Source organism: Rhincodon typus, chromosome 15, assembly GCF_021869965.1.
Source record: "Rhincodon typus isolate 14 chromosome 15, sRhiTyp1.1, whole genome shotgun sequence".
NCBI classification, from domain to species: Eukaryota; Metazoa; Chordata; class Chondrichthyes; order Orectolobiformes; family Rhincodontidae; genus Rhincodon; species Rhincodon typus.
Genome location: NC_063346.1, coordinates 44739765 through 44762644, shown reverse-complemented (window position 1 = coordinate 44762644; position 22880 = coordinate 44739765). Strand labels below are relative to the sequence as shown.

The following is a 22880-nucleotide window of genomic DNA, read 5'->3' as shown; positions in this document are numbered from 1 at the left end:
AGTGAGGAGACGCAGAGTTTAATATTTTATTCCCTCGACTTCGTCCATCTACAGGTTTGTCTTCAAGTGGTCTGCCATTTTTCAATATGTCCGTTTTTGTATCGGTCGATAAAGCAGGATTTCAGAACCTGGAGCTATGGGAAGAGAGGAATATAGAAGAGAAGCTCAAGGAGATAGGAAAGAGTAAGAGATAAAGTGGTAGAGGAACAACCAAGCAGGAGAGTGTGTAAAGAAAAATATAATCCATGCAGCCTTACTCTCCAAAAGGACCTGGCACGCCTGTCTTATACTTGTGAGCTACATATTCATGCCTCCGAGACTGATGTATGACATAGTAATCTGAAAAAATGGTAAAGGGTCTGAATAAAAATAGAGGGAAAGACGAAGTTTTTTTTCAGTCTTTGCCACTGAATCTAGTTTACATATTTTTGTTGTAAGTTGGTGTTATTTTTATTATTTTATTTGAAATTTCAAAGTTTTGGAGAAGAGACAGAGACCTTGACTCTTCAGCTTCCTCCCCATCTTTGGCCTTTCAGCCCTCTGACTGGTTTCGAAGCATACCTGTGACATGATAGTCTGTGGCAACAGAGATTGGCACTTCAAAAAAGAGAAATTGCCTCTATAATCATTATTGCAAGCTGACAAATCAATTGAATAAGATTTTCCTCTCTCCTTCAATTGAGACTCATCCCAAAAATTCAGTTTTCTACAATGCTTTATGCTCTGGGAAAAGGAAACCCTGTAAAGATTATAATCTCAAACAAAATTCAGGATATTTTTCCCCAAGTTTATACTTACTGGATTTATTGTTAATAATGGATGAATTTTGCAGATTGTGCCATATCTTGGAGTAAACTTTGTGTCATTATTATCTTTCATTAAAGGTTCTGTTTCTTCCTAGCCACCCCACTGACCTCAATTGTTTCAGCACAATATTCTACACTTAGATCAACAGAGGTTATATTAAAACTGTACAATGTAATGCTCAGACCCTATTTGGAGTACTGTGTTCAGTTCTGCTTACCATGTCATTGAAATCATATACACCATTGGATAGATACAGAAAGGTGCAAAAGACCAATTTCAGTTGTAAAGGTTAGGGAGGCCCAAATAGTCCTGTCTAAGGGAGAGAATAATTGGGACATGGTCAAGTGTAAGAAATGATGAGGCAAACAATCAACATTGTTTTAAAGTTAATGAAAATAGGAACGTAAATAGGAATATAAATTTAAACTAGTATAAAATAAATTTGAAACATTTTATGAAACTCAATTTTGTTCACTGAGGAGTAAATATTTGATGTAATTATAACATGTAAATTGTGGGGTCCGGTCCTGGCGGGGCATGCTTTGATACAGCACATGATTTGTCAGACTTCTATTGAAGTTGAATTTTAAAAATCGTTCTGATCTGCTGTCATGAATGAGCTGATAACTTTTACAATTATTAAAGCTTTCCATCTTTCCCACAATACTCCTTGAGTAGCTTTCATCCTTCTTGCCCTGACAGTTCTCCCAAATATCTCATGCAATAGTTCTGGTACTGTTCAGTGTAAGCAAGTTGATCCTAGCTTCCTGCTGAAAAATCATTTCTCCTGTGTGTTTAGACATTGAATATTGCTGGCCTGCTTGACAATGGGATGGCATTGTAGCCAGAACGCATTCTGGTCTCACTCTTTTGTCATGTGGGCATTTTTCAGTAGGAGGCACATCTTATAAATTGAAAGAAGAATGCTGGAATTCTGTCCTCCCCACTATTGAGGCTAACTTTAAAACTCCAAGCTGTTCTTTGAGCATTGCATGTAGTTTTCCTGTGCTGATAGTTGAAGTATCAACAAGATGTACTTTATCAAACAAATCCATCCTCATTGTCCTCTACTTGAAGGCATTGGTGTTCATGCAGGGAGTTAATAATTTAATGATTAGGCTCCAGCTATCAAGTCTGCAGCCAGACTAAAGTTGTAAACATGCTCAGTTGGTATCAGTTCAGCATGTGCAGGTGCTGTAACATTGAGCCATATGATGTTTTGCAATGATTATGGACCGAGAAGGAAACCAAAAGTTGAAAATAGAAACCAACTACAATGATTATCAAATGTTTGCTGATATACCAGGTTTTTTTTAAAGTTCATTTTTTTGAAGGCTAATGTACCAAGGACTCCATTCAGTTAAATTCAAGTTTTACACACTGCCCATTGTTCACATTTCGCATAAATTTCACCAGTAAATATTATGATTGGTTTAGTTTTTTGAGAAGCATAGATTAAGATAGCCAATTGACAGGCATGTTTATCATAGATGTTTACAGCTCAGAAGGAGACTATTCAGCCCATCATGTCTATGCTGGTCAACAAAGAGCTGGTTACACTAATCCCATTTTCCAGTTCTTGGCCCATAGTCCTGGAAGCTATGATAACACAAATGAATATTAAAATTTTATGATAGTTTCTGTCTGTGTTTTTATGTTGCCAGTGATATGCTATTAGTACTTATGTGTAAAGTTAGAAAATACAGTCAGGGAGGTGTTCCACTCAGGAAGAGAACCATTCCCCAAATCTTTTGACATGTAGGCCATGAAGGCCTTTCTCATGCATGAAATGGCTGAGCATTCTACAGTTCACAACTGTGTCTCTTATAAGTACCAAAGACCATCTTAATCATTCAAACAAAAGTTTTTTTTTAAATTTGAAAACAAAAGAGATTACAAAGTAATTAGACTTCTAAAAATGTTCTGCTATCCTCAGGATCGTGTTTGATAACTTACCTTCAGTAATTGGTGTCTGCGAATATTATTTTATGTTTAAGTTTTGTTGCATCTAAATATTTATCTTATTAGCTTCCCCGCTGCCTTCTTCGTAAGGATAAGTGTCACTATTCATGGGAGTGGCACCTTATTCTGGGTAGGGAGAGGACTGGACATTTTTTGCCCTGCCTTTCATTGACTTTCAATACTTCACCATTGGGGCTGACTCTTTAGCTGCCTAGACTATCACTTTTAGAATTCCCTTCTTGAAACTCCCTACCTTGGTGTCCTCCTTTTAAGATACTCCTTAAAATTTGCATTTTTAAAGCTTTTAGCTACCTGTCCTTTGAATTTCTTTAGTGACTGTTAGATTTTGGCGATGACTTTGGTGAAGCATCATAGGCTGTTTTTCTGTGTTAAATGCAAATTATTGATGTCTTCTCAGATCCAAAAGTCAATCCATCAGCAACAACTGAAAAATCATTTTCCAGCTGTTGGCCGATAGCCCTGGAAACTGTGGAATTCCACCCTAGATTATAGTGATGAGGATTTGCTGCTAGTGCAGGTTATTGTTAACTAATATACACAATATTTTTATGCGATGTTTGAAATTGCCTGACCATATGAACTTCCCATTTTGCGAGGTCCAATGTCATGCGCAATAGTTGTATTCAGATACATGCATTAAAAGAATGATTTTTTGTCATAGACATCAAAAGAAGGATTATCTACAGTGTGTTCAAAATCAATACTTGAAGGCTCTTGGTGATTTTGAGAGATTTTAAGGATGGAAATAAAGGTTTCTTTCTTAAACAAGAACAGAAGTCACTGGAAATTTTTCTTTTTTTTTTCAAATCTTCAGCATCCACAGTTGTGTTTTCTTTCAGGTTTCTTGCTTGTTTCTGATGTGTACTGTTCTGTGCTGATTGTGTGCTAGTTTCTTAATTTCCTTGTGCTTCTGAGTTAGAATTTACAGTATAATTCCCCTATTTATCCTGCTGTGAATTACGTGACTATATTATTCTACAGTGGTGATATGTTATTAACTTAAGCCTTACATAGTTTAAAATATCTTCCTCCTTTTGAAGGCACTGTTTCATGCTGCAACACAACAATCTTCCAGTATCTCCTCATAAATGAGTATTTTTTATACGAAAAGCAAGGCGTTGAATGTCAGCAAGCCATTCAGTCATGAGAGTTTACCTAGCCAAACCTGATCTGGCCTTAGTCGATTGTTAATATGCATGTTTCTCAAAAGGATTCACTCACTACATGGTAATTAGAAGAGGGCGGCTGATTCAGTTTATTTCCCCTCTTTGTTGGTGGTGTGATTTGAGGACAGTAGTCCTACACCGGTCGTCATCACTGTTGAAACCAGCCATCTTGGTGGAGAGTGACCTGCAAGTTTCTTGGGCTGCATAGCTTTGTTACATTTTTGGAAGTTCATTTGTCAACAAAGGTAGCTTGCTTAGTTCTGTTTTTAAACTTTTAAAAGTGTTTTGCAAAAGAAGCAATGGGGGGGGCAAGGGGGAAAGATGGAAGCGTGTCGATGTTTGTGAAGGGCTGATGGGCAAAGATTGTGCCAGCCACAAACCATTTTTTGCTTGCCTCACACCATTTCTGTGTTTTTCTCTTCCTACAGTTAAATGACATAATTTTAAAATCCATGCCGATGTTCCTGTTTGCCATTTATTTGTCTGTCCTGTCAGGGTATGCAAAAACTTAAAAGCATTTTAAATCACTTGGCTAAAGGGTGGGGCATTTCAGAGCTGTTGAGCATTTTGATGTGGGGCTGTGTCAGGTTAAGACTTTCCAATCTCAAAGAAGAATTAGATCTTGATTAGTCCTCAGTCAACCCTAGGCTCTTGCACATTCCCTGTTTGTTTAATGGCACAGGCTCAGGAATAGAACAACTTCTTAGTGGTCCTCCTGAAGAGGGAGCGATTTTGCATTTTGTTAAACATAGCACAGTGGAAAGAAAATATATCTGAGGGAGTGAAACAGCTATGGGTTTTTTTCTTAAATTTACAGAGCAGAGAGTTGTGATCGGAGCTTTATGGCATTTAACTGAGTATTTTGGATCTTCGCAAAATACCAGCAATGTCTTCTGTTTGTGTTTAAAAATTGCTTGGATAAAAACAAATCTGCAAGCAAGTTTGAAAAAGCCTCAGTACTTCATTTCCCTATCTGATGCCATATGAGCATAAGAAGGGAAAGTGCCTGAAGTCTTTCCAAGTGATAGATCCAGAGAAGGCCAAATGCCAATACAGTCTCTATGAAAGCTACCGCCTTTGTGCAGTATTGTAGGTATTTTGTTTCATTCTCCATGGCATGAATTGATATTACATCAGGCTTATATGTCAGCTCCTGAACAAGAACACACTATGTATGTATGTATGTGTTTTGGTTATTAAAATAATGTTATTCAGTAATGAAATGAAAGAATGGGCAAATGAAATTAGCTGAATTGTCTGGAAAGTTCGATATCTGAATGGACATCATAGTGTGATATTTTGAATCGATTTTCTTAAGACTTAATTGATCTTCTATGCATTTTTTAAAAAATACGCCTTTGGTATATTATAAAGGGTTCCATTTTGAAATCAGAATATTTTTAGCAAAGCCACAACCTCCTCTCAAAACCTTCAAATATCGCCTTTACTTCACTTCATCTTGCCTCGAATGCACTGTGCAACCTCTGTTTGCCCTGCTGGACCTCCTTTTGTTTTGCTCAATCTGCTTTCATCATCAGATGTTCTTTAATTAACTTGGCGGGAGGTTACAGTGTTTGCTTGGGTTCGTTCTTTGTCATTATACACGTTTTGAGCATTCTTATCTTGTGGCTAAAAATTCGAACTGCCGACATCAGTTCCTGCAGGGCTAAAGATGAACTGATTACATCCTGAACACAAACATATTAATAGCACAACACACACATTGAATACTGAGAATAATGGTGGTTTTGTCTTTAAAAAAAAGCTCCTGTGAAATGTGTTAATTACTGTGCATGTGCAATCACTGGCAAAAGACCATGTGTCTCCTACGCAATGCTGCTGCGTGACATATTCTTTCTTGCTCACTGAATCACATTCTCTCTCATGAACATTTCTTATGAGGGGTATTCTTAATCCTAATAATGCCTGATTTCAACCTCTACTTGTCAGGCCAAACTTGATTATCCTAGAAATTAAAGCTAAATGGCTCTTGGTGGGTGAACACACCATGTGATGTGCTATTGAGACCTACACACCAAGAAGATTTCAGGGTCACTCACTGGTCCAGCTGAATTAGTTAGTCTCATCAGGACTGCTAATGGGGATGATGCAATTACATCAATCTACTTGGAGGCAGGCAGAGGAGAAGTCAACCAAAGCTCCCATTGCTGATTAGTCTCAGGCCGTGGAACGATATGGAATTATAGGCTCCTGTTTTTGGATGATCTGCATGTCTGGCAACATGAATTGCTTCCTTTTCAAAGGAAAGGTAAAGAAAGAAACATGGATACTTAGGTCTGAATCTTACCGATTTTGGCAGAGTATAAAAGGTGTCCGGTGTTGTTTTTGTTTAGGATGGTTTTACACCACAAGATCTGGCAAAGTATCTTGCTGTATCTTACCAAGCTCGGTGCATTTACTACCTACCCCTCCCTAAGGTGTCTCCCCTGTCTGATTTCAATCCCATCTTACCCTTTTCAGCACCATTTTCAGAACAACTCGCCATTCTCAAAATATTGTTCAAATTACTGGCATCCTGTGCATCCATGCCACCTTTGAAATGTGCTGTGTACCTGATAATCTTTTGCAATCTGGCATAGAGAATGCTGGAGAAACTCAGCAGGTCTGGCAGCATTTGTGGAGAGAAATAAAGTTAACGTTTTGAGCCTGGTATGACTCTTCTTCAGAATTGGAGAACTGAGATTTCCAGCACCTATAATATTTTTCTATTATTTGCCCCTCAGCAGCAGCAGGCACAGAGCCATGCTTCTCACAGCACATAGTCTGCATCAGTGGCACTCCCTCACATTTACAACCCTGTTCTCTCACCTAGTCGCTGTTTAACCACGTGCCACAGAGTTTACCTGTCCTTAGCTGCATACCCATCAAACCACCCTGTCTAGATCACTGCTACCCTTGTCCCAATGCCTAGTGTAGACCTGCATCTTGTCATTTTCCAGTAGGGGAACATCACATATAGGCAAGCGATTGATTGGTTCCAGACATGCACTTTTATTCACAGCTATCAAGCCCAAACAAACGGAAAAGAAGTTTCAGGTCGCCATCACCGCACGCGCACACACACACAGCATCATGCCAAAGCCTATAGACCATTCTGTGATGGTCCGCTGAACCCAGATCTCATCCACTGGACGCGGGTGTCAGTGAGGTTCTGTCAGGCTTGTGATGCCCAGTGCAGCTGAGCGCTGTCATGCTCATTGACAGCCTCCTCCTCCCCAGGGTCCTTGTCCCCACTCCTTTTCCTTTGAAGCCAGCTGTCATTCCCCAGTTACTCAGCCTGTCTCACTGTCTGTTCCATTTGTGCACAGCACAGCACAACAGGATGATGTGGCACACACTATCTGGACCATAAAGAGGGACCCTATAACCCCAGATTGGTCCAAGCAGCGGACCTGCATATTCAACAGCTCAAAGTTTGCTCCACAGTTGTGAATGCATGACTAAAAGGTATCAGGCAGCCTTGTCTAGAAGGAACCAATGATTTTCAGAACAGCTGTCACCTTGGGAGAGGATAGCCTCCCACTTCTGCAGCTGGCACTGTTCCATCACTGTGTCCAAAAACATACCGAGCCTGCACTGACACTGTGCCTCACTCGTTCCCAGCAAATGCAGTCAGGACCAAAAAATCTCTAGTCCTCCTGAGGGGCCCTGTAACAGTGACCTCTCCATGAGTTGCATGCCCCTCGGCCTCCACACTGAACACTGCTATATTCTGGTGGCCCTAGTGCTCCTGCATCAGCCACAGTGACCAACATTGCACCAGCAGCTGGGTGCGGGACTCTTGGTGGAAATAACCTAAATGGGGAACTTAAAGAGGGAAAGAGGTTTGAGTCTCTCATGAGAGTCATCGGTGGCATACCCTGCAGATGAGGGCTGCACACACTTGTCCAGACAGTGAGACATGCAGCACCCTGATAACAAGGGCCATGCCTCCACCATTCATCAGCTTCAGCCACAGCATATGCAACAACTTGGTGAATGGGCCACATTGGCTGAGTGACAAACATGTTACAACAAACGGGACTACCTGCTACAATCAGGCTGCCTTGCTATCCCAGACCCACGTCAATCATTTCATTATGTTCAGGTAACTTATATGACAGATGTTGAATCAATGGTCTCTGCCTCCCACTGCAGCCTTGTAAGTTGCATGAGTAATGGGTTATCTTTGATCAGTATTGACCTCCTTTTAAATGATTGCTCCCCACCTGAATATCATTAAGATGTTGCCAATATTTGATTTGTAAGGACCAATGGCATGATGTAAATTGCCTCTGACTATCATTTAAACCCGGAGCTTGTTCACTCTGTGTGCATTGTAAATGGATGATAAATTGATTGCAGACTAAATATAGCTGCACATTGCAAGTGCATGCTTCATGTATTTGCCCCTTCAGTGTCCTAACATCCAGTAAATAAGGAGCCTGCACTTTCACCACCAAGCTGACACTGATTCTGCCCACACTGGGCATTGGCCCAAGCGTTTTCCTGTTGCAGTTAGTATCTGGTGAATGGCAAATGATGGCAGGAAATGCAGATCATAGTGGACACCGTCAGCTCCGAGCCCCCCACTCTGACACTGCATGCCCTATCATTGCAATATCCCAGCAGCCTGTTTTCACCCACCACCAACACCCCTCCCTGCCCCCTCTGCTAACTAGTCCCTAGATTTTACTGACCAGACCAACAAATTGTGTTAGCAATTGTCAAATTCATGAAATGTGGTTTCCCTGACTACTGCTCGTGGCCGTACAGGACTGGCCACTGAACAGCTCCCAGACTATAGTCTGACATATCCCTAACTGTGAGCAGCCCAAATAGATGACTAACAGTGGCCAAGCTGACTGTGCCCATGACTGACTGTAACAAGATTCCATCACCAAACTCCCTCGGCTGGACTGAGGACTATTTGACATTTCATGGACTCATACTTTACAGTCAATGTCCCAGACACCATAATCACCATTCCTGGATATGTCCTGTCTCACCGGCAGGCCCAACAGCGGTGGTGGCACAGTGGTGTACGGTCATTGAGGGCGTTGCCCTCGGAATTCTTAACATTGACTCAAAACCCTATAACGTCGGAGGATCAGTGCAGGCTCAATGGGTTGAATAGTTTGTATCTACACTGTAGAGATTCTGTGATTCATATCCTCCACTCAACCATTATCATCAAGCCAGGGGATCAGCCTGGTTCAATGGAGATTGCCGGAGGGCATGCCAGGAGGAGCACCAGACATACCTAAAACTGACGTGTCACCCTGTGAAGCTATGAAACAAGACTACTTGCACGCCAAACTGCATAAGCAGCAAGTGATGGTTGGAGCTAAGCGATCCCACAATCTGCAGGCCTGCTACATCCAGTCGTGAATGGTGGTGGACAGTTAAATAACTCACTAGAGAAGGAGGCCCCACAATTATCCCCATCTTCAATGATGGAAGAGTCCAACACGTCACTGTAAAAGGTAAAACTGAAGCATTCGCAGCAATATTCAGCCAGACGTGCCGAGTGGTTAATCCATGTCAGCCTCCTGCCCCAGCATTACAGATGCCAGTCTACAGCCAATTCAATTCACTACAAAACAGATATCACAAAACTGTTGGTGACACTGGATACTGCAAAGGCTACTGGCCCTGACAACATTCTGGCAATAGTACTGAAGACTTGTGCTCCAGAACTTGCCGCTCCCCTAGCCAAGCTGCTCCAGTACAGTTATAATACTGGCATCTATCCGACAATGTGGAAAATTGCCCAGGCATGTCTTGTATGTTACAAGGCAGTCAAATCCAACCTGGCCAATTACACCCCCTATCAACCATCTTTCGATCATCAGTAAAGTGATGGAAGGTGTCAGCAACAGTGCTATCAAGCAGCACCTGCTCAGCAATAACCTGCTCAGTGATGCCCAGTTTGGGTTCCGCCAGGGCCACACAGCTCCTGACCTCATTACAGCCTTGGTTCAAACATAGATAAAAGAGCTGAATTCCAGAGGTGAGGTGAGAGTGACAACCCTTGACATCAACGCTGAATTTGACCAAGCGTGGCATCAAGGACCCCTAGCAAAACTGTAATCACAGTATTGAAAGTGCATTGGCATGTCAGCCAGAATCTAAAGCTACCGGGAATGACATGGCACAGCAGGAAAGGATGCTGTAAGCATGCAGGTGGGCACTGAGTGAGTAAACACTGAGGGAACAAGTGAGCATTCCTGAGATACAGCCTGGTCAAATCCATCAGCTGGGTACCTGATTGTGTGCAAAGTGTCCTTGCAGCAGTGTTTCAAAGCTAGTATCCAGTGTGCCAAGTAATCCAGGTCTGTGCTTTATCAGCAGCCTGTATGTGTATCAGACAGATGCCATGATAGTTGTGGGTTGGCAACTATTGAACGTACAAGAGGTGCATGCAGTTGGTGCTCATGGATTGTGCCCTGAACTGCTATTTTGGTGCTGATCAGTGTGGAGGCTCTTCACAGCAAAAGGCAAGCTGAGTTTGCCAGGTATCCACTCTGACTTCAATGTTGAGAATTCTCATCACCGAGCCTGCTTGGCTGGTTTGGTAACATAGGAAGGTGAATATTGATGAGGCAAGTTGGACCATTAATAAGGCATTTAATAAATAACAGTCTCCCTTATCTGGCAAATTGTTGCTGCCTAGCCCAAAACTCTCCTCACCACTCAATAAATCTATAAAAGATGCAGCAAGATGTCTAGTGGGCCCTGGATGTATCTCACCACAATCTATGTTGCTCAGGCCCCTTTCCCCACTTTGAGTGGTATCAGGAAGAAATGAGCCACCAGTTTCCCTTTCCAGTCTTCTAAAGCCAACTTAAACAGGTTAGATGGTCCCTTGTGGGGGACTGTAACAAAACAAAGTATAATGATTGAAGGAAACTTATTGGACAGAAACAGAAACTTATCCAAATTGAGCCAAAATGTTGTTACCAGCATGATGATGCACTCCAGCCCCTGCAGAGCCCATCAGCCTGTAAAGGTCTCTATTATGCCAGTGGACACAGAATGCTCTGTCTCAAAGGACACATGAGAACTAACATAACTACGAAAGATGGGCAGATGCCCAGGTACAGTGACCCCCTCCACAGCCCATTGTGTTTAAGTGTCTGATTATCAGTGACGGAGAATAGACCATTGTAGAGTCTTAACAGGCAGCACTTGTTTTTCATTATGGGATGTAGTTTTTTTTTTTAATCAACCTGTTCAGAGATGTTGTAACACACACCATGGCAGGTGGGATTTGAATCCAGACTTTCTGGTCCTGAGGTAGGGACACTGACACCATGCCGTAATGCAAAATGTGATAGATAGATAGTTTCTAATCAACCCATTCAGAGACATTTGTACACACCTCTGGAACAAATGGAACTTGAACCCAGTCCTCTTGATCCAAAGATAGAGATACTACCACTATGCCACAAGATTTGGTGTATTACATAATGGCAGTAGGTGCAATTAACATTAATTAGTTAGACAGAATTATAGCTGTCAGGAAACACATCTGCCATGTTTGTCTGTGTCTGGACCTTGTGCAAGACTAATTAATTCTCCAACCAAACACTGCTTGACATCATCAATTTGGGTAGAACTCAATAGAGTTCAACATTAACTCTTTCAGAGCTATTACCTTATACAAAAAGACAGTTGAAAGATGTTGTATAACTGCCTATTCTGGACTGCCTCTGACTTACAATCCAGGTTCCAATATGTTTAATGTAACAGGAAAGCCATCAGGTTGTTTGCTCAGACTCCAGTTAAAGTAGCAGATGGGCCTAATCAAAGCCTGATTTGCATGTGAAAGGAGGGTGATGCTGGCTAGGGGCGGTGGTTGGATCTGGATGGGAAAGAAGTGAGTAAGACCTCCATTTCATTTTAATTGGACATGGAGAGGCATGCTGCTGGGTGACTGGGAAAATGATGTCTGTTATCCGTCAGCAGTGGGTTCAAACCTGTCTACTCATACAAACTGATCTAAAACACAGTAAATATGTTGACCTTAATTTGTAGCTAATATTGTACGATTAAAATGTTTCAAACACTGTGATACTGATTTACAGTGTTATGAGATGATATTTCTGCCTTAAATATTACATTAATGAAGCCATATGATTTAGAAGTGCATTTCTTTTCAGACAGAAAGCTACAAATGCCAAAATTGAAAACAAAACATGGTGACATGCTGAAAATCCACAGCAGGCTCATCAGCATTGATTGTATCTGAAACGTTAACCCATCTTTTTTCTCTTCTCACTGTCCAGCCTGCTTTCCAGCACTTCCTATTGGTATCATTTTTTTGTTTTATTCTGCACAAAACCAGCTATACAAATCTCATTGAGCTGTCTTTGTGCATTTATATATAGGATATGTGTAAAATTAATATATAACTTTTTTTTCCCCAGATACATCGAACGAAAAGCTTTCTTGGATAGAGTCGATCACCGGCAGTTTGAGCTAGAACGTGATATCCGGCTCAGTAACATGAAGCCTTGACATTAATCTTCCAGACAGAAGTCCGTTGTTTAATGTAAACGTGCATCTACACTCTTCACAGATTACCACTGTCCCAGGCGGTGATGGTTTATGATTGTAACAAACGTACTGTAAGCAGTGACAGTCTTTCCTTTGAATTCTTTTACATTTTTAATTGTTGACCTGATGTTAAAATAAATGTTTTTTCTAAAAAAAATTATCAATAGGTAATTAGACGGTAGTTAATAGTGTGTCTCGGAGTTTTTCCTTTTTTTTTAACGACTACAACAAGTTCAATGAGGTGTCAAAGATTATTGCATGTTTTCAAACTTAATACTCGACCAGGCTCTTGCATTGATGTTATTTGGTGACAGTGCTGTTAGCTTTTGTTCTACATGGACAGAAATAAATAATTGTACTTCAGTTATGTGAATTATTTTAATTTCTACAATCTCAATCATGAATTTGCTAATGTGTCTGTAAAAATTAAAATGAAAATTAATTTGACCCAAATTCATTGTTTCCATTTTTCCTACCAGTTCAACTTTATATATTACTCATAATACTGTACACTGCCATTTAAATATTTAACACAGATTATCACCGAAATATAATTTCAGCAGGTTTGATAAATTAATGGAGAAAATACTGATTTAATCACTTTATGAAAAAATGAAAATAAAAATGAAAAGAAAGCAATCCAACTATACCATTATTAATTATTTTGGGTAATTATCACAGTCTAAAGTGGCTGTAGTTGCAAAAGTGACTTGAACAATAAGCAATGTTAGTTCTTTACAATTGCTTATTTATATTTTTAACACTATAAACCACAGGTGGATTTAAAGGAACTCTGGATAAATGCATCTAGAGTAAGCAAAAACTCTGGGGAGAAAAGAAAGTAAAAGGATATGTTGACACAGTAAGATGAAATAAAGTGAAGCTTGTGTGGAGCATAGAATGCAGCACGGACCAGTTTGGCTGAATGACCTGTTTCTGTCATGTCAAATTTTATGTACCTTGTTTGCTGAATACTGTATGCAATAATCTGGCAATTCATCCAGTTAGACAGCATGTTGCTACACCACAGAGTGTGAGGATGTAACTTTGTCCCTGTGATTTCCCCATCTGGCGGCTGGCCTGCTAGAAATAAGGTGGCAGCCAGAAGAAAGATATGTTCCAGAGAAGGATCAGAAATCAAAGCCAGGAGTGGGATTCCTTTCTTCCACTCTGTTTCTGCCTGCATAATAAACCTTACTGTGCTAACTTGTCTCTGGTGCACAGTGCAATTGCTTTAAGCCAGATGGTTATAGATTCGAGCTGCTAGATATATTTAATAACCTGGTTGGCATTACAGTGTGAAATGTAAGGTTTTCTGCATTGTCAAAAGATGCCACACTTTATTTTATCGGGAGCCCTAATTCCTGTTTTGATTTTACCGAATCTTGCTATCTCTGCAACTCAAATCAGGACCGTGGAACTTGTTGCCCAATACCTTTGTGAGAAGAACAAAGTGATGCAAAGAAAAGAACCCCAGGCACCTTCTCATCAACTACAAATAGGCAGTAAATACAGCCTTGTGAATATTGACCAATTCCAAGAAAAAGAATTAAACAAAAAAAGTCACAACTATAAGCAAAGTGAGGCAGTGCTTAGAGCTCCTGCTTGGAACAAAGGTCATCACTGCTGTTCCCCACATGTTGAGTTTCCAATTTAACCGGTACCGTTACGAGAAGATTCAGATAAATGTAAGTGCTTCCCTAATGAAGACATAAGTGAGCTTTAGCAAATTAAATTGTCTAAGGTCACTCTCTCCAATCTCCTGCAGGTTAGTTTGAAGATAGCTCTGTTTGTGTTTGGAGTGTAAGTTGTCAGTTCTTTCAGTCAGGATGTAGAATGGGACTCCAAGAAGATCTTAGAAATTAATGAACAGAACAAACCAAAAATCATTGTCCCAAACCAATTAGTGCAGCAAAAAAATAACGACCGATATTGAATGGCCAAAGACTGCCTGTGAAAGTAATTATTAGTAGTCTTGGCAACATCAACCCAGGTACCATTGAATGAGTCCCAGCTGTATGAGAGTTGTAGATTCATTCCTGACCATCATGATAAGGATTTATTTTCTGATCTGTCAATACCTATTAAAATGCATAAATGTCATATCTACAACTGGCTCTCTTCACTGTAACCTTAGATTGGTTATGGGAACTGTTTTCATCAAACTAATGCAGTTTTAACCCAGAGGGCAATTTCCACACCAAAAAAAAAATCTACAAGAAGTTGATACTTTGAGAATTTCCGGACTGGTAAAGTGAGCTTTCAGTGGAATTCTGATTTTACTCTATGGAATTCAAGTTTAATTTGAAGTCTGTGTACAGTGAAGAGGTTTTAGCTAGTGCATATTCTTGCAGACTGTATATGAATTCAATTTCAGAAGGTTAAAAGACACTATGGTTTTACCTTATAAATTTATGACTTAGAAATGCTTTTTGCTTGAAAAATACCACAGAAAACTGGGGCACAAGCTGGAGAGCACATGAAATTGGGGCCTCATTATTATGATTCAGTGAGACCATTCTATCCAAGCTATTTGTTAGCCTGTAGGAGCAAAGGAGTGGCAGGAAATCAGACTTTCCTGATGCCACTTAAAGGTAGTCAACACCTCTTAAAGGGGAGGTCCGCTTGCACAGTGAACAATAGGGAAACATGGGGGTGGATAACCTTAAAAAAGGGCACTAGGTTTCTCTGATATTGCATTGGACACCTTGATCCAGGATTTGAACAAGTATGTGCCCTGACAGCCAACAGAGAAGCCTGATTCAAAATGGGGACATGCACACTTCCTGCAGGAGAGGAATTTAAAAAAATGAAGATCACCATAAACCCAGAGACTGCTCTGTCATTACAGAGAGAGGCAACTGGTGGTGACTTTAACCTGAGGGTCACTAAACCTATGGCAAGGAGTGAGATTGAGAATGCAGGGCCTTCGTGGTGACATCAGCTGGTGTGGGAATTGAACTTGCGCGGTTGCTGTCGTTGTAAATCAGCCGTGCAGCAAACTGATCTAATCGATTGCAGAGACATTATTTCAACTGGCTGGACAGCAGGTTGGTGATGCAGAGCGACTTCAACAATACAGACTCAATTCCTTTACTGGCAGAAGTCAATATGAAAGTCCCCCTTCTCAGTCTCACTTGAGACATGGTGAGCCTAAGATTCAACTCTCTACCGGTTGCCTTTCTCAAATAAGGGAGCAGCTAATGATCCTTTGAGAGTGTGGTGATTTTCACTGAGGAATGCCATCACCCACTATATTGAATGTTTAAGCATAAAAGGAGCGTGGTACCAACAAAGTTCTCATCTAACACCTCTGCTGTAATCTCCTTACCATCTGTTCATAGATTAGTGATAGGTGACACGGGACTTCTAGTTTTATTTCCAACTTGTGAAGATGACATTGCACCCATGCAGAGCTGCTAAAACAAACTTCTATTGCTCTAAGACATTAACATTGAGTGTGTGATTGAGAATCAACTGTAACTACAAGTGTAACCACACAGATGAAAAATTCAGCACCCTCAACCAGTAGCAACATTTTGTTCATTAGCAATTATGTTTTATAAAACGTGGCTGGCTTTACTCTGTCTTCTATCAAAAACACACCACGGGAACATGTTATCACATCCTCCTGATCATAATTTGCAATTCTGCCATGACTTTGCTCCTTTCCTGATGGGAAAACTAATAAACAAAGGAGTGAGAAAGAGAGGGAATTCATGTTGAATCTCTTATTACAGGAAACATGGAATGAATTTAAAGAGGAAATGCAGATAAAGACTGCAAAAAGCCACAGAGCAGACGGATTTGGGAGTCCTAGTCCATAAATCACGAGAAATTAGCATCAAAGTTCAGTGGGCAATAGGGAGGGCAAATAAAGTGTTGGTCTTTTCTCAAAGGGAATGGAATATAAAAGTAGGGAGATTTTGCTAAACTGTACATGGCACTAGTCAGATCACATTGGAATACTGTAAACGATTTGTGAGTTCCTTGTCTAAGGAAAAATATACGAGTGTTGGCGATAGTACAGAGAAGGTTCACTAGGCTGATAATAGATATGGAGGGACTACCTTATGAGGAGATATTGGGTAGATTAGACCTGTACTTGTTGGAATAGAGAAGAACAAGAGGAGACTTCAATGAAACATATAAGATTCTTAGAAGACTTGACAGGGTAGATCCAGAAAGGTCAAAGACCAGAGGGAATAATCTCAGAATAAGGGGTTGCACATTTAAGAAAGAGATGAGGAGGAATTTCTTCTCTGAGGATTCTGAAACTGTGGAACTTTCTACCACAGAGGGCTGTTGAGGCTGGATCATTAAGTATATTCAAGGCTGAAATAGACAGCTTTTTAATCAGTAAGGAGATTGACAATATGTGGGGGAAAAGCAGGAAAGTGGAGTTGAAAATGATCAAATCAGCCATCATCTTATAGATGGTAGCCATGATGTGGAGGTTCCAGTGTTGGACTGGGGTGGACAAAGTCGGAAGTCAGTCCAATAGGTTTATTTGAAATCATGAGCTTTTGGAGTGCTGCTCCTTCAGGTAAAGTCACTTCACCTGATGAAGGAACAACACTCTGAAAGCTCGTGATTTCAAATAAGTCTGTTGGACTATAACCTTGTATCGTGTGACTTCCAACTATAATCTTATCAAATGGCAGAGCAAACTCAAAGGGCTGAATGGCCTATGTCTGCTCCTGTGTATGTGGTTTTATAATGATATTATGTTCCAATGGAGATATGCAGGAGATCATTTTCTTTCAAGAAACTGCACTGGTAGTTGGTGATAGGGCACTTGTTTACACAAAGCCATGTATTTAGAACTGTGTATGACTACAGACATGGTTAATTATTCACCTCCTGTATAAATTAAAAATGCACTGCGTATTTTTAATGGTGGCACTTGAAATTTGGATAAACACCCTAGAAACCTAATTCACATCTGAACCAGTACTTTAATGTGTTGATGATACATGACAGACCCGGTGGGATATGATTTTAATCCTAATTGGTGAACCCAATCAGATAACTCCACAGCATGTTTATAAAGTAGGCTAGAACCAGAAAACTAGCATAATTGTATGTACATTTAGGTTGTACTTATCATGGATTGCATCGTAGAGATTTGGTGTCTCAAACATATTGTCACGACATGGGAGGGAGACATTGGTCTGTTATTAACATTGTTCAGAATGCAGGAACCATTGTAATTGGTTCAAATATGTTGATTATTAGCAATGTGATTGTGCCAGAGATTACAGACTGAAGTCTGCTTGCTTTAGGCAAAACATTAGATATCCAGTGTACTGTTAATCCGTGTTTAACACTGTACAGACAAGTAATCCAGCAAGCACTAGTCAAACCTTGTAGTTTCCTTCCCATAATTGAGGAGTACAATCTGCACAACCTTCAGGTGTATGTAATACGTGCAGTGTGTTGTCAAGAGCATTTCGATCTTTCAATATAGCCCTTAGCAATTGGACTTTCTTTAAAACTTTAGAAGTTTCATATTCCCCAACTAGGACACAGTTTCAGGTGTTGTTGGAGATAACCTAGCTGATGGGCAGTTGGAGTTATCAGTATAATCACTTTAAGACAAAATCAAGATGCTGCTAGATCTTTGATATAAAAACAGCAAATACTGGAAATACTCCGTAGCTCAGGCAGTACTGTTATGAGATGTGCCGTTAAGAAGGATTTGTTCTGTCATTTTTCTTTTGAAAACAAGTGTTATAAACTTGGAGCAGAGCTGTCTGCTCTGTGCCCAGCCATGTAGCTAGCTTTGTTTTTTTTTTAAAGCAGACAGAAGAAGCATGAGAGGGTAGGGTCCAGCTCCCGCAGGACTAGGATTTTTATTTAATTTTCAGTAGCTGTTGGGGTTTGGAAGCTGCTTTACGTCTCTCCCTGCTACAGTAAACCACTTGCGTTCTGTCTCTTTCTGAGTTTTGTCTTGACATTCTTTTTTCCTGGACTGGAGAATTGCATGTGAAACTACCTATTTTACTTAATTTGCCTTTACCAAGGGTGTGTTTATGGGATGTTACTATTTTGGAACAGTTACTGTTTAGTAGTTAAATGATCTATTACTCTATTAAGTTTCCAACAGTGTTAAGTTATTCCAATCCTGCTTTCTTTTATCTGTATTTTACTTATAGTATAACAATAAAATGTGTTTTGCTTCAAGCCTGTTAGTTTGACCAATCGAATTGCATCCAGAACACAACGCCTTACACTTGCATTTAAAAATAAGAAGGGATTGGCATCTAGGCTATCTTCTTAATATATTTTGAGGGGGTTTAATCTGGTTCATAACAGTATCTGAGCAGAAAATAATAGTTAAGATTCCGAATAAAGGTCACAAACCTGAAACATTAACTCTGTCTCTCCACAGACCTGCAGGATGTTTCTAGGATTTTTGCCACTTTCAAGAACTCACCTCCTTAACCTCAGTAATCTCCTGTTAGCCTGCTACCTAGCATTCTGATTTTCCATGGGTCTTATTCTAGCCTCTTGTGCATTTTTCCCAGTTTCTAACAGTCAATTTTTCCAGGCTATGTCATCTAGAAATGTCTTCCCTATCTTCTCTATATCTCTAATTCAGTTCCTCCTTTACAACCCCAGGTTCAAACCCGCTCCTTTGGAAAACATTTTGGTCTCCCCTCCTAATCACTTACTCTGGTGAAGATTCATTTCCTGTCACCTTTCTGGGAGCTAACGTAAGACAGTTTTCAACAGCAAACAGAGTCCTCACAATCATCCTCTAACATTCCTGGAAAGCTGAAATGGTGGGGCTAGTGGTTGACTGGCACAGGATAAAGACATCATGACAATTACCCACAAAACTGGCACAAACATAATGATTATTTTTGTGATGACCACACATCTGGCTGGGTTTTAATGAAATTGCACCTTTTCTGTGGCAGTATAGGCAGTTTGTGTCTATATGGCATCGTTAACATATTGAAATATCTCAAGATGCTTCACAGAAGCATAATGCAATAAAATACGAGACTGAACCACATCAGGCAATACTAAGTTCAATCAATAAATGCTTTGTTAAAGAAAGAGAGAGCTTAATGAGTGTCTCAGAGCAGCAAAGAGTAGAGAGTGTACAGAATGTTACTCCAGCGTTTAGGGTCTTGACAACTCAAGGTCACTCTGTGATTGGTGGCTGCACTTACTGGTTGATCTTGTGACCATCAAAGCACCAGAAGAATGGAGTCTGATCCCATGAACCATAGAGGAAGCTGATCGCTGTTGCCAATCCTGAAACCTCTTACACTGTGACTCATGGCTGGCTGTGGAAAAGTTACTGTATTGATTGGCTCTGATAAATAAAGCTTGTTGCACTCACACATGTCAGAGTAGGAGATGTCTCGGGAAGTACTTAAAAAGAGCCTGAGGCTAAAAGGTGAGGCCAGAACTTTGACAGCTACTGATAAAACATGATGTGCTGCCCCAGCCAGCAGAGTTGCAGGAGGCTGCCAAATTCAGTGACAACTGTAGAAGTGCAGTTTCCTCGTGCTGCACCTCAGAGACATCCAGGAAATTCACTCCTGGCCTTTCCAGATTATGTACTTGAAATGGCTTCTACAAGCACCTCCCTCACCTATTCTTGCAGTCTATCTCTTGCACCTCCCAGTTGTTACACACAGTGTATAATACAGAAACAAGCCATTTAGCCTTACTGCTGTCCATTCTGATATGTATCCTCTGTGTGAATGTCCTCACATCCCTCTCCATCTAACCCAAACCCTAAATACTTACTTTTGTTTTCTCCCTTGAGCTTCTCCTTGAATCTATTCTAGAGGCTGCTGCTGTTCCTCCTTCCCCAACCAAAGCAATAGAGATGCTCATGATCCACTGTGAATAGTTGGATAGGTGGGTATTACGAAGAGAATCAGACACAAACAAGTCCCAAATCTGAGAAATTACTTGGAAATCCAAGATGACATGAACATACTCTTTGATATGTGCCTGCACCGAAGTGATTCCTCATATTGTATTATGCTTCAAAGATCTTCTAAAGAAAATGGTTACTGGGTTGGAAGTACAGCGCAGATTGCTGGGCAGAGCCTCCAAACTGTTGAGTTTAAAATGTTGGGATCCAAATATTGAAGTCAACGTAGTCCCAGAGAGCCACTGGCTGTTGTCTCATGAGAAAGAGAGAGACAGTTGGTGATAATTTTAATCTGAGGGCCGCCTGACCTCAGGCAAGGTGGAGCTCTCATGGTGACCTTATGGTGCACAGGAATTGATCCTACACTGCTGGTGGCACTCTATAAACTATATGTCCCAACTGAGCTAACCAACCTGCACTGTAAATGATGCCACAGAGCTCTTGCAAGTATTTGTGAGTACCCACCTGAAAAATAAATACGGTTACAGCAGCAATGAGCAGAAGGAGCAGTAAGATCTCGAATGTGATTTTAACTGCTTGCTATCACTGGGTGGTATGGGTTCAAACCATGCAGTAGTGTCTATGATTGTTTCCTCCTGAAAACCAGGATTGGTACACAGGCTATTACTCATTTTCTTTCATCTATTACTCTTGTTAAGAACTTGTTACTTAAATCAACATTGTTCCTTTTGAGAAGGGATAAACAGGCTATTTCATGGTAAGTTGTAATATGATACAATATTGAAAAAAAAACACATTTTTAGCCCAAATAGTTAATTGGGTTGCAAATCTGCCCTTTTATGCTGGTGAATTGCCAAGTACCTACCCATTAGAATTGCCAGACTCTCATCTGCCAGCATTCCACGTACATGCATTTTATGCAAAATCTGATGTATTAACTTTTCAGAACTATTTACAACTTCCAAACGATGTAATGAAGGTCAGAGTCAGCACATTTGTTTTATATTAAGACCTCAATGTTTTTATTTCAGTATAAGAAATGAAAGAAATACTATGAACAAAAAGCAAATTTCTCCCAACAAATCAATTATGTTAACAGTTTGAGAGGCATGGAATGTAAAAATTGCCATTACTTTTGATTTGTGATGAATGGCCATCCAGTAACATTAATTTCCAGGAATCCAAACTACGACATTATGTTTGATTTTCACAGTGCGGCAGAGTCTGTAACAGTAAGAGACACATTAACAACAACATCAAATGCGTTTATTATAGATAGCTGGTAATTGAAAGGTTTGACACAATATGAAATTAAGTCAGAAAAAGTAAATTTTTAGGCAATTAAAGCATTACAGTATGTAACAGGCTACAAAATTACTGCTGGTTCATTCCAAATATGTTTTTGGTAAATTTGTAGCGATGAAAGTACAGTTGTTAATGCTTCAATGAAAATGTCACTGCCTATCAGAGAGGCTGACAGTTGCTGTCTTGTATTTAATTAAATTGTTATCAAGTTATGTTAGTATCCTTTCCTCTGAGCCAGGAGGCCCAGGTTCCACTTCCACTTGCTCCAGAAATGTGTGGTAACATCTCTGAACAAATTGATTAGAAAATATCTGCAACCAAAAGAGAATGAAACCACCCATAAAGTCTGATTGAAACATTAATATGATACTCAACTGATAAATCCTTGACCAATCATTCTCAGGTATCTATAACTCTCTAATTATGAAACTGAGAAGACGTTGAATAGTAATGTGGCACTTTGCAATCTGACCATTTTCTGCTCTGTGATATCTTCTGTATTGTCTCTGTCTTATATTTATTGAATTAGTGGTATTGTGTCATCGATGGCTCAGTCCTAGTATTTGCACTTGGTAGTGGATCTACATATCAGTCCAGAGAATTGAGGAACCTAGACTGTCTCTGAAGGGGCTTTTGCATCATCGGAGGGGGTCATCATGTGGATGAGATGCTAATACAAGCTCTCAGCTGTCCTCTTATTAGTCACAAATGATTCCGTAACACTTATTTTGCAGAAGAGATCTCCCCAGTATTCTGGTCAATGTTTATCTCACAGAAAATGCTGAAGACAGATTAGGGACGTGAGATTGGATGCTGTGGGGGTGCAAGATGCCCAGAGAAGATGAGGTGACTGGTCACTCTACCTAGCAGAGGCTGAATGGCAACTCTCTGATGCTGCCTCTGAACTTGCCTGGGCCTCACCACCAGTCAACAAGCCATCATTTTCCAGAATGTCACTGACATAATCTCTTCTGGAGAAGAATAGAAGATCCTGCTCTCACCTCAAGGAAAATAAAATTAGCTTCAAATTTCCACCATCCCTTCTCTTCATACAGCTATTTTTTCTATTGCCTTCTTTAACTTCTCTGTCTCTTGGGAATAGGCTACCAACAAATGCTCGCTATAAACCCTCACATTTACACAGCTACCTTGGTTACACTTCCTCCCATCCCATCTCCTGTAAGTACTCTAAT

The 22880-nt window shown here is 40.3% G+C and overlaps 1 protein-coding gene across 6 annotated transcripts in view; it reads left to right on the top strand.

Moving 5' to 3' along the window:
- The window catches only part of cfdp1 (craniofacial development protein 1), a 176052-nt gene extending 163081 nt beyond the window's left edge, over positions 1-12971 (top strand). For all 6 annotated transcript variants that reach the window (XM_048605873.1, XM_048605868.1, XM_048605867.1 and 3 more), the window contains one exon: positions 12389-12971. In XM_048605873.1, the coding sequence (XP_048461830.1) occupies positions 12389-12479 (91 nt within the window). In that variant the 3' untranslated portion in view covers positions 12480-12971. The remainder of the gene's footprint in view (positions 1-12388) is intronic.
- Positions 12972-22880: the final 9909 nt, after the last annotated feature.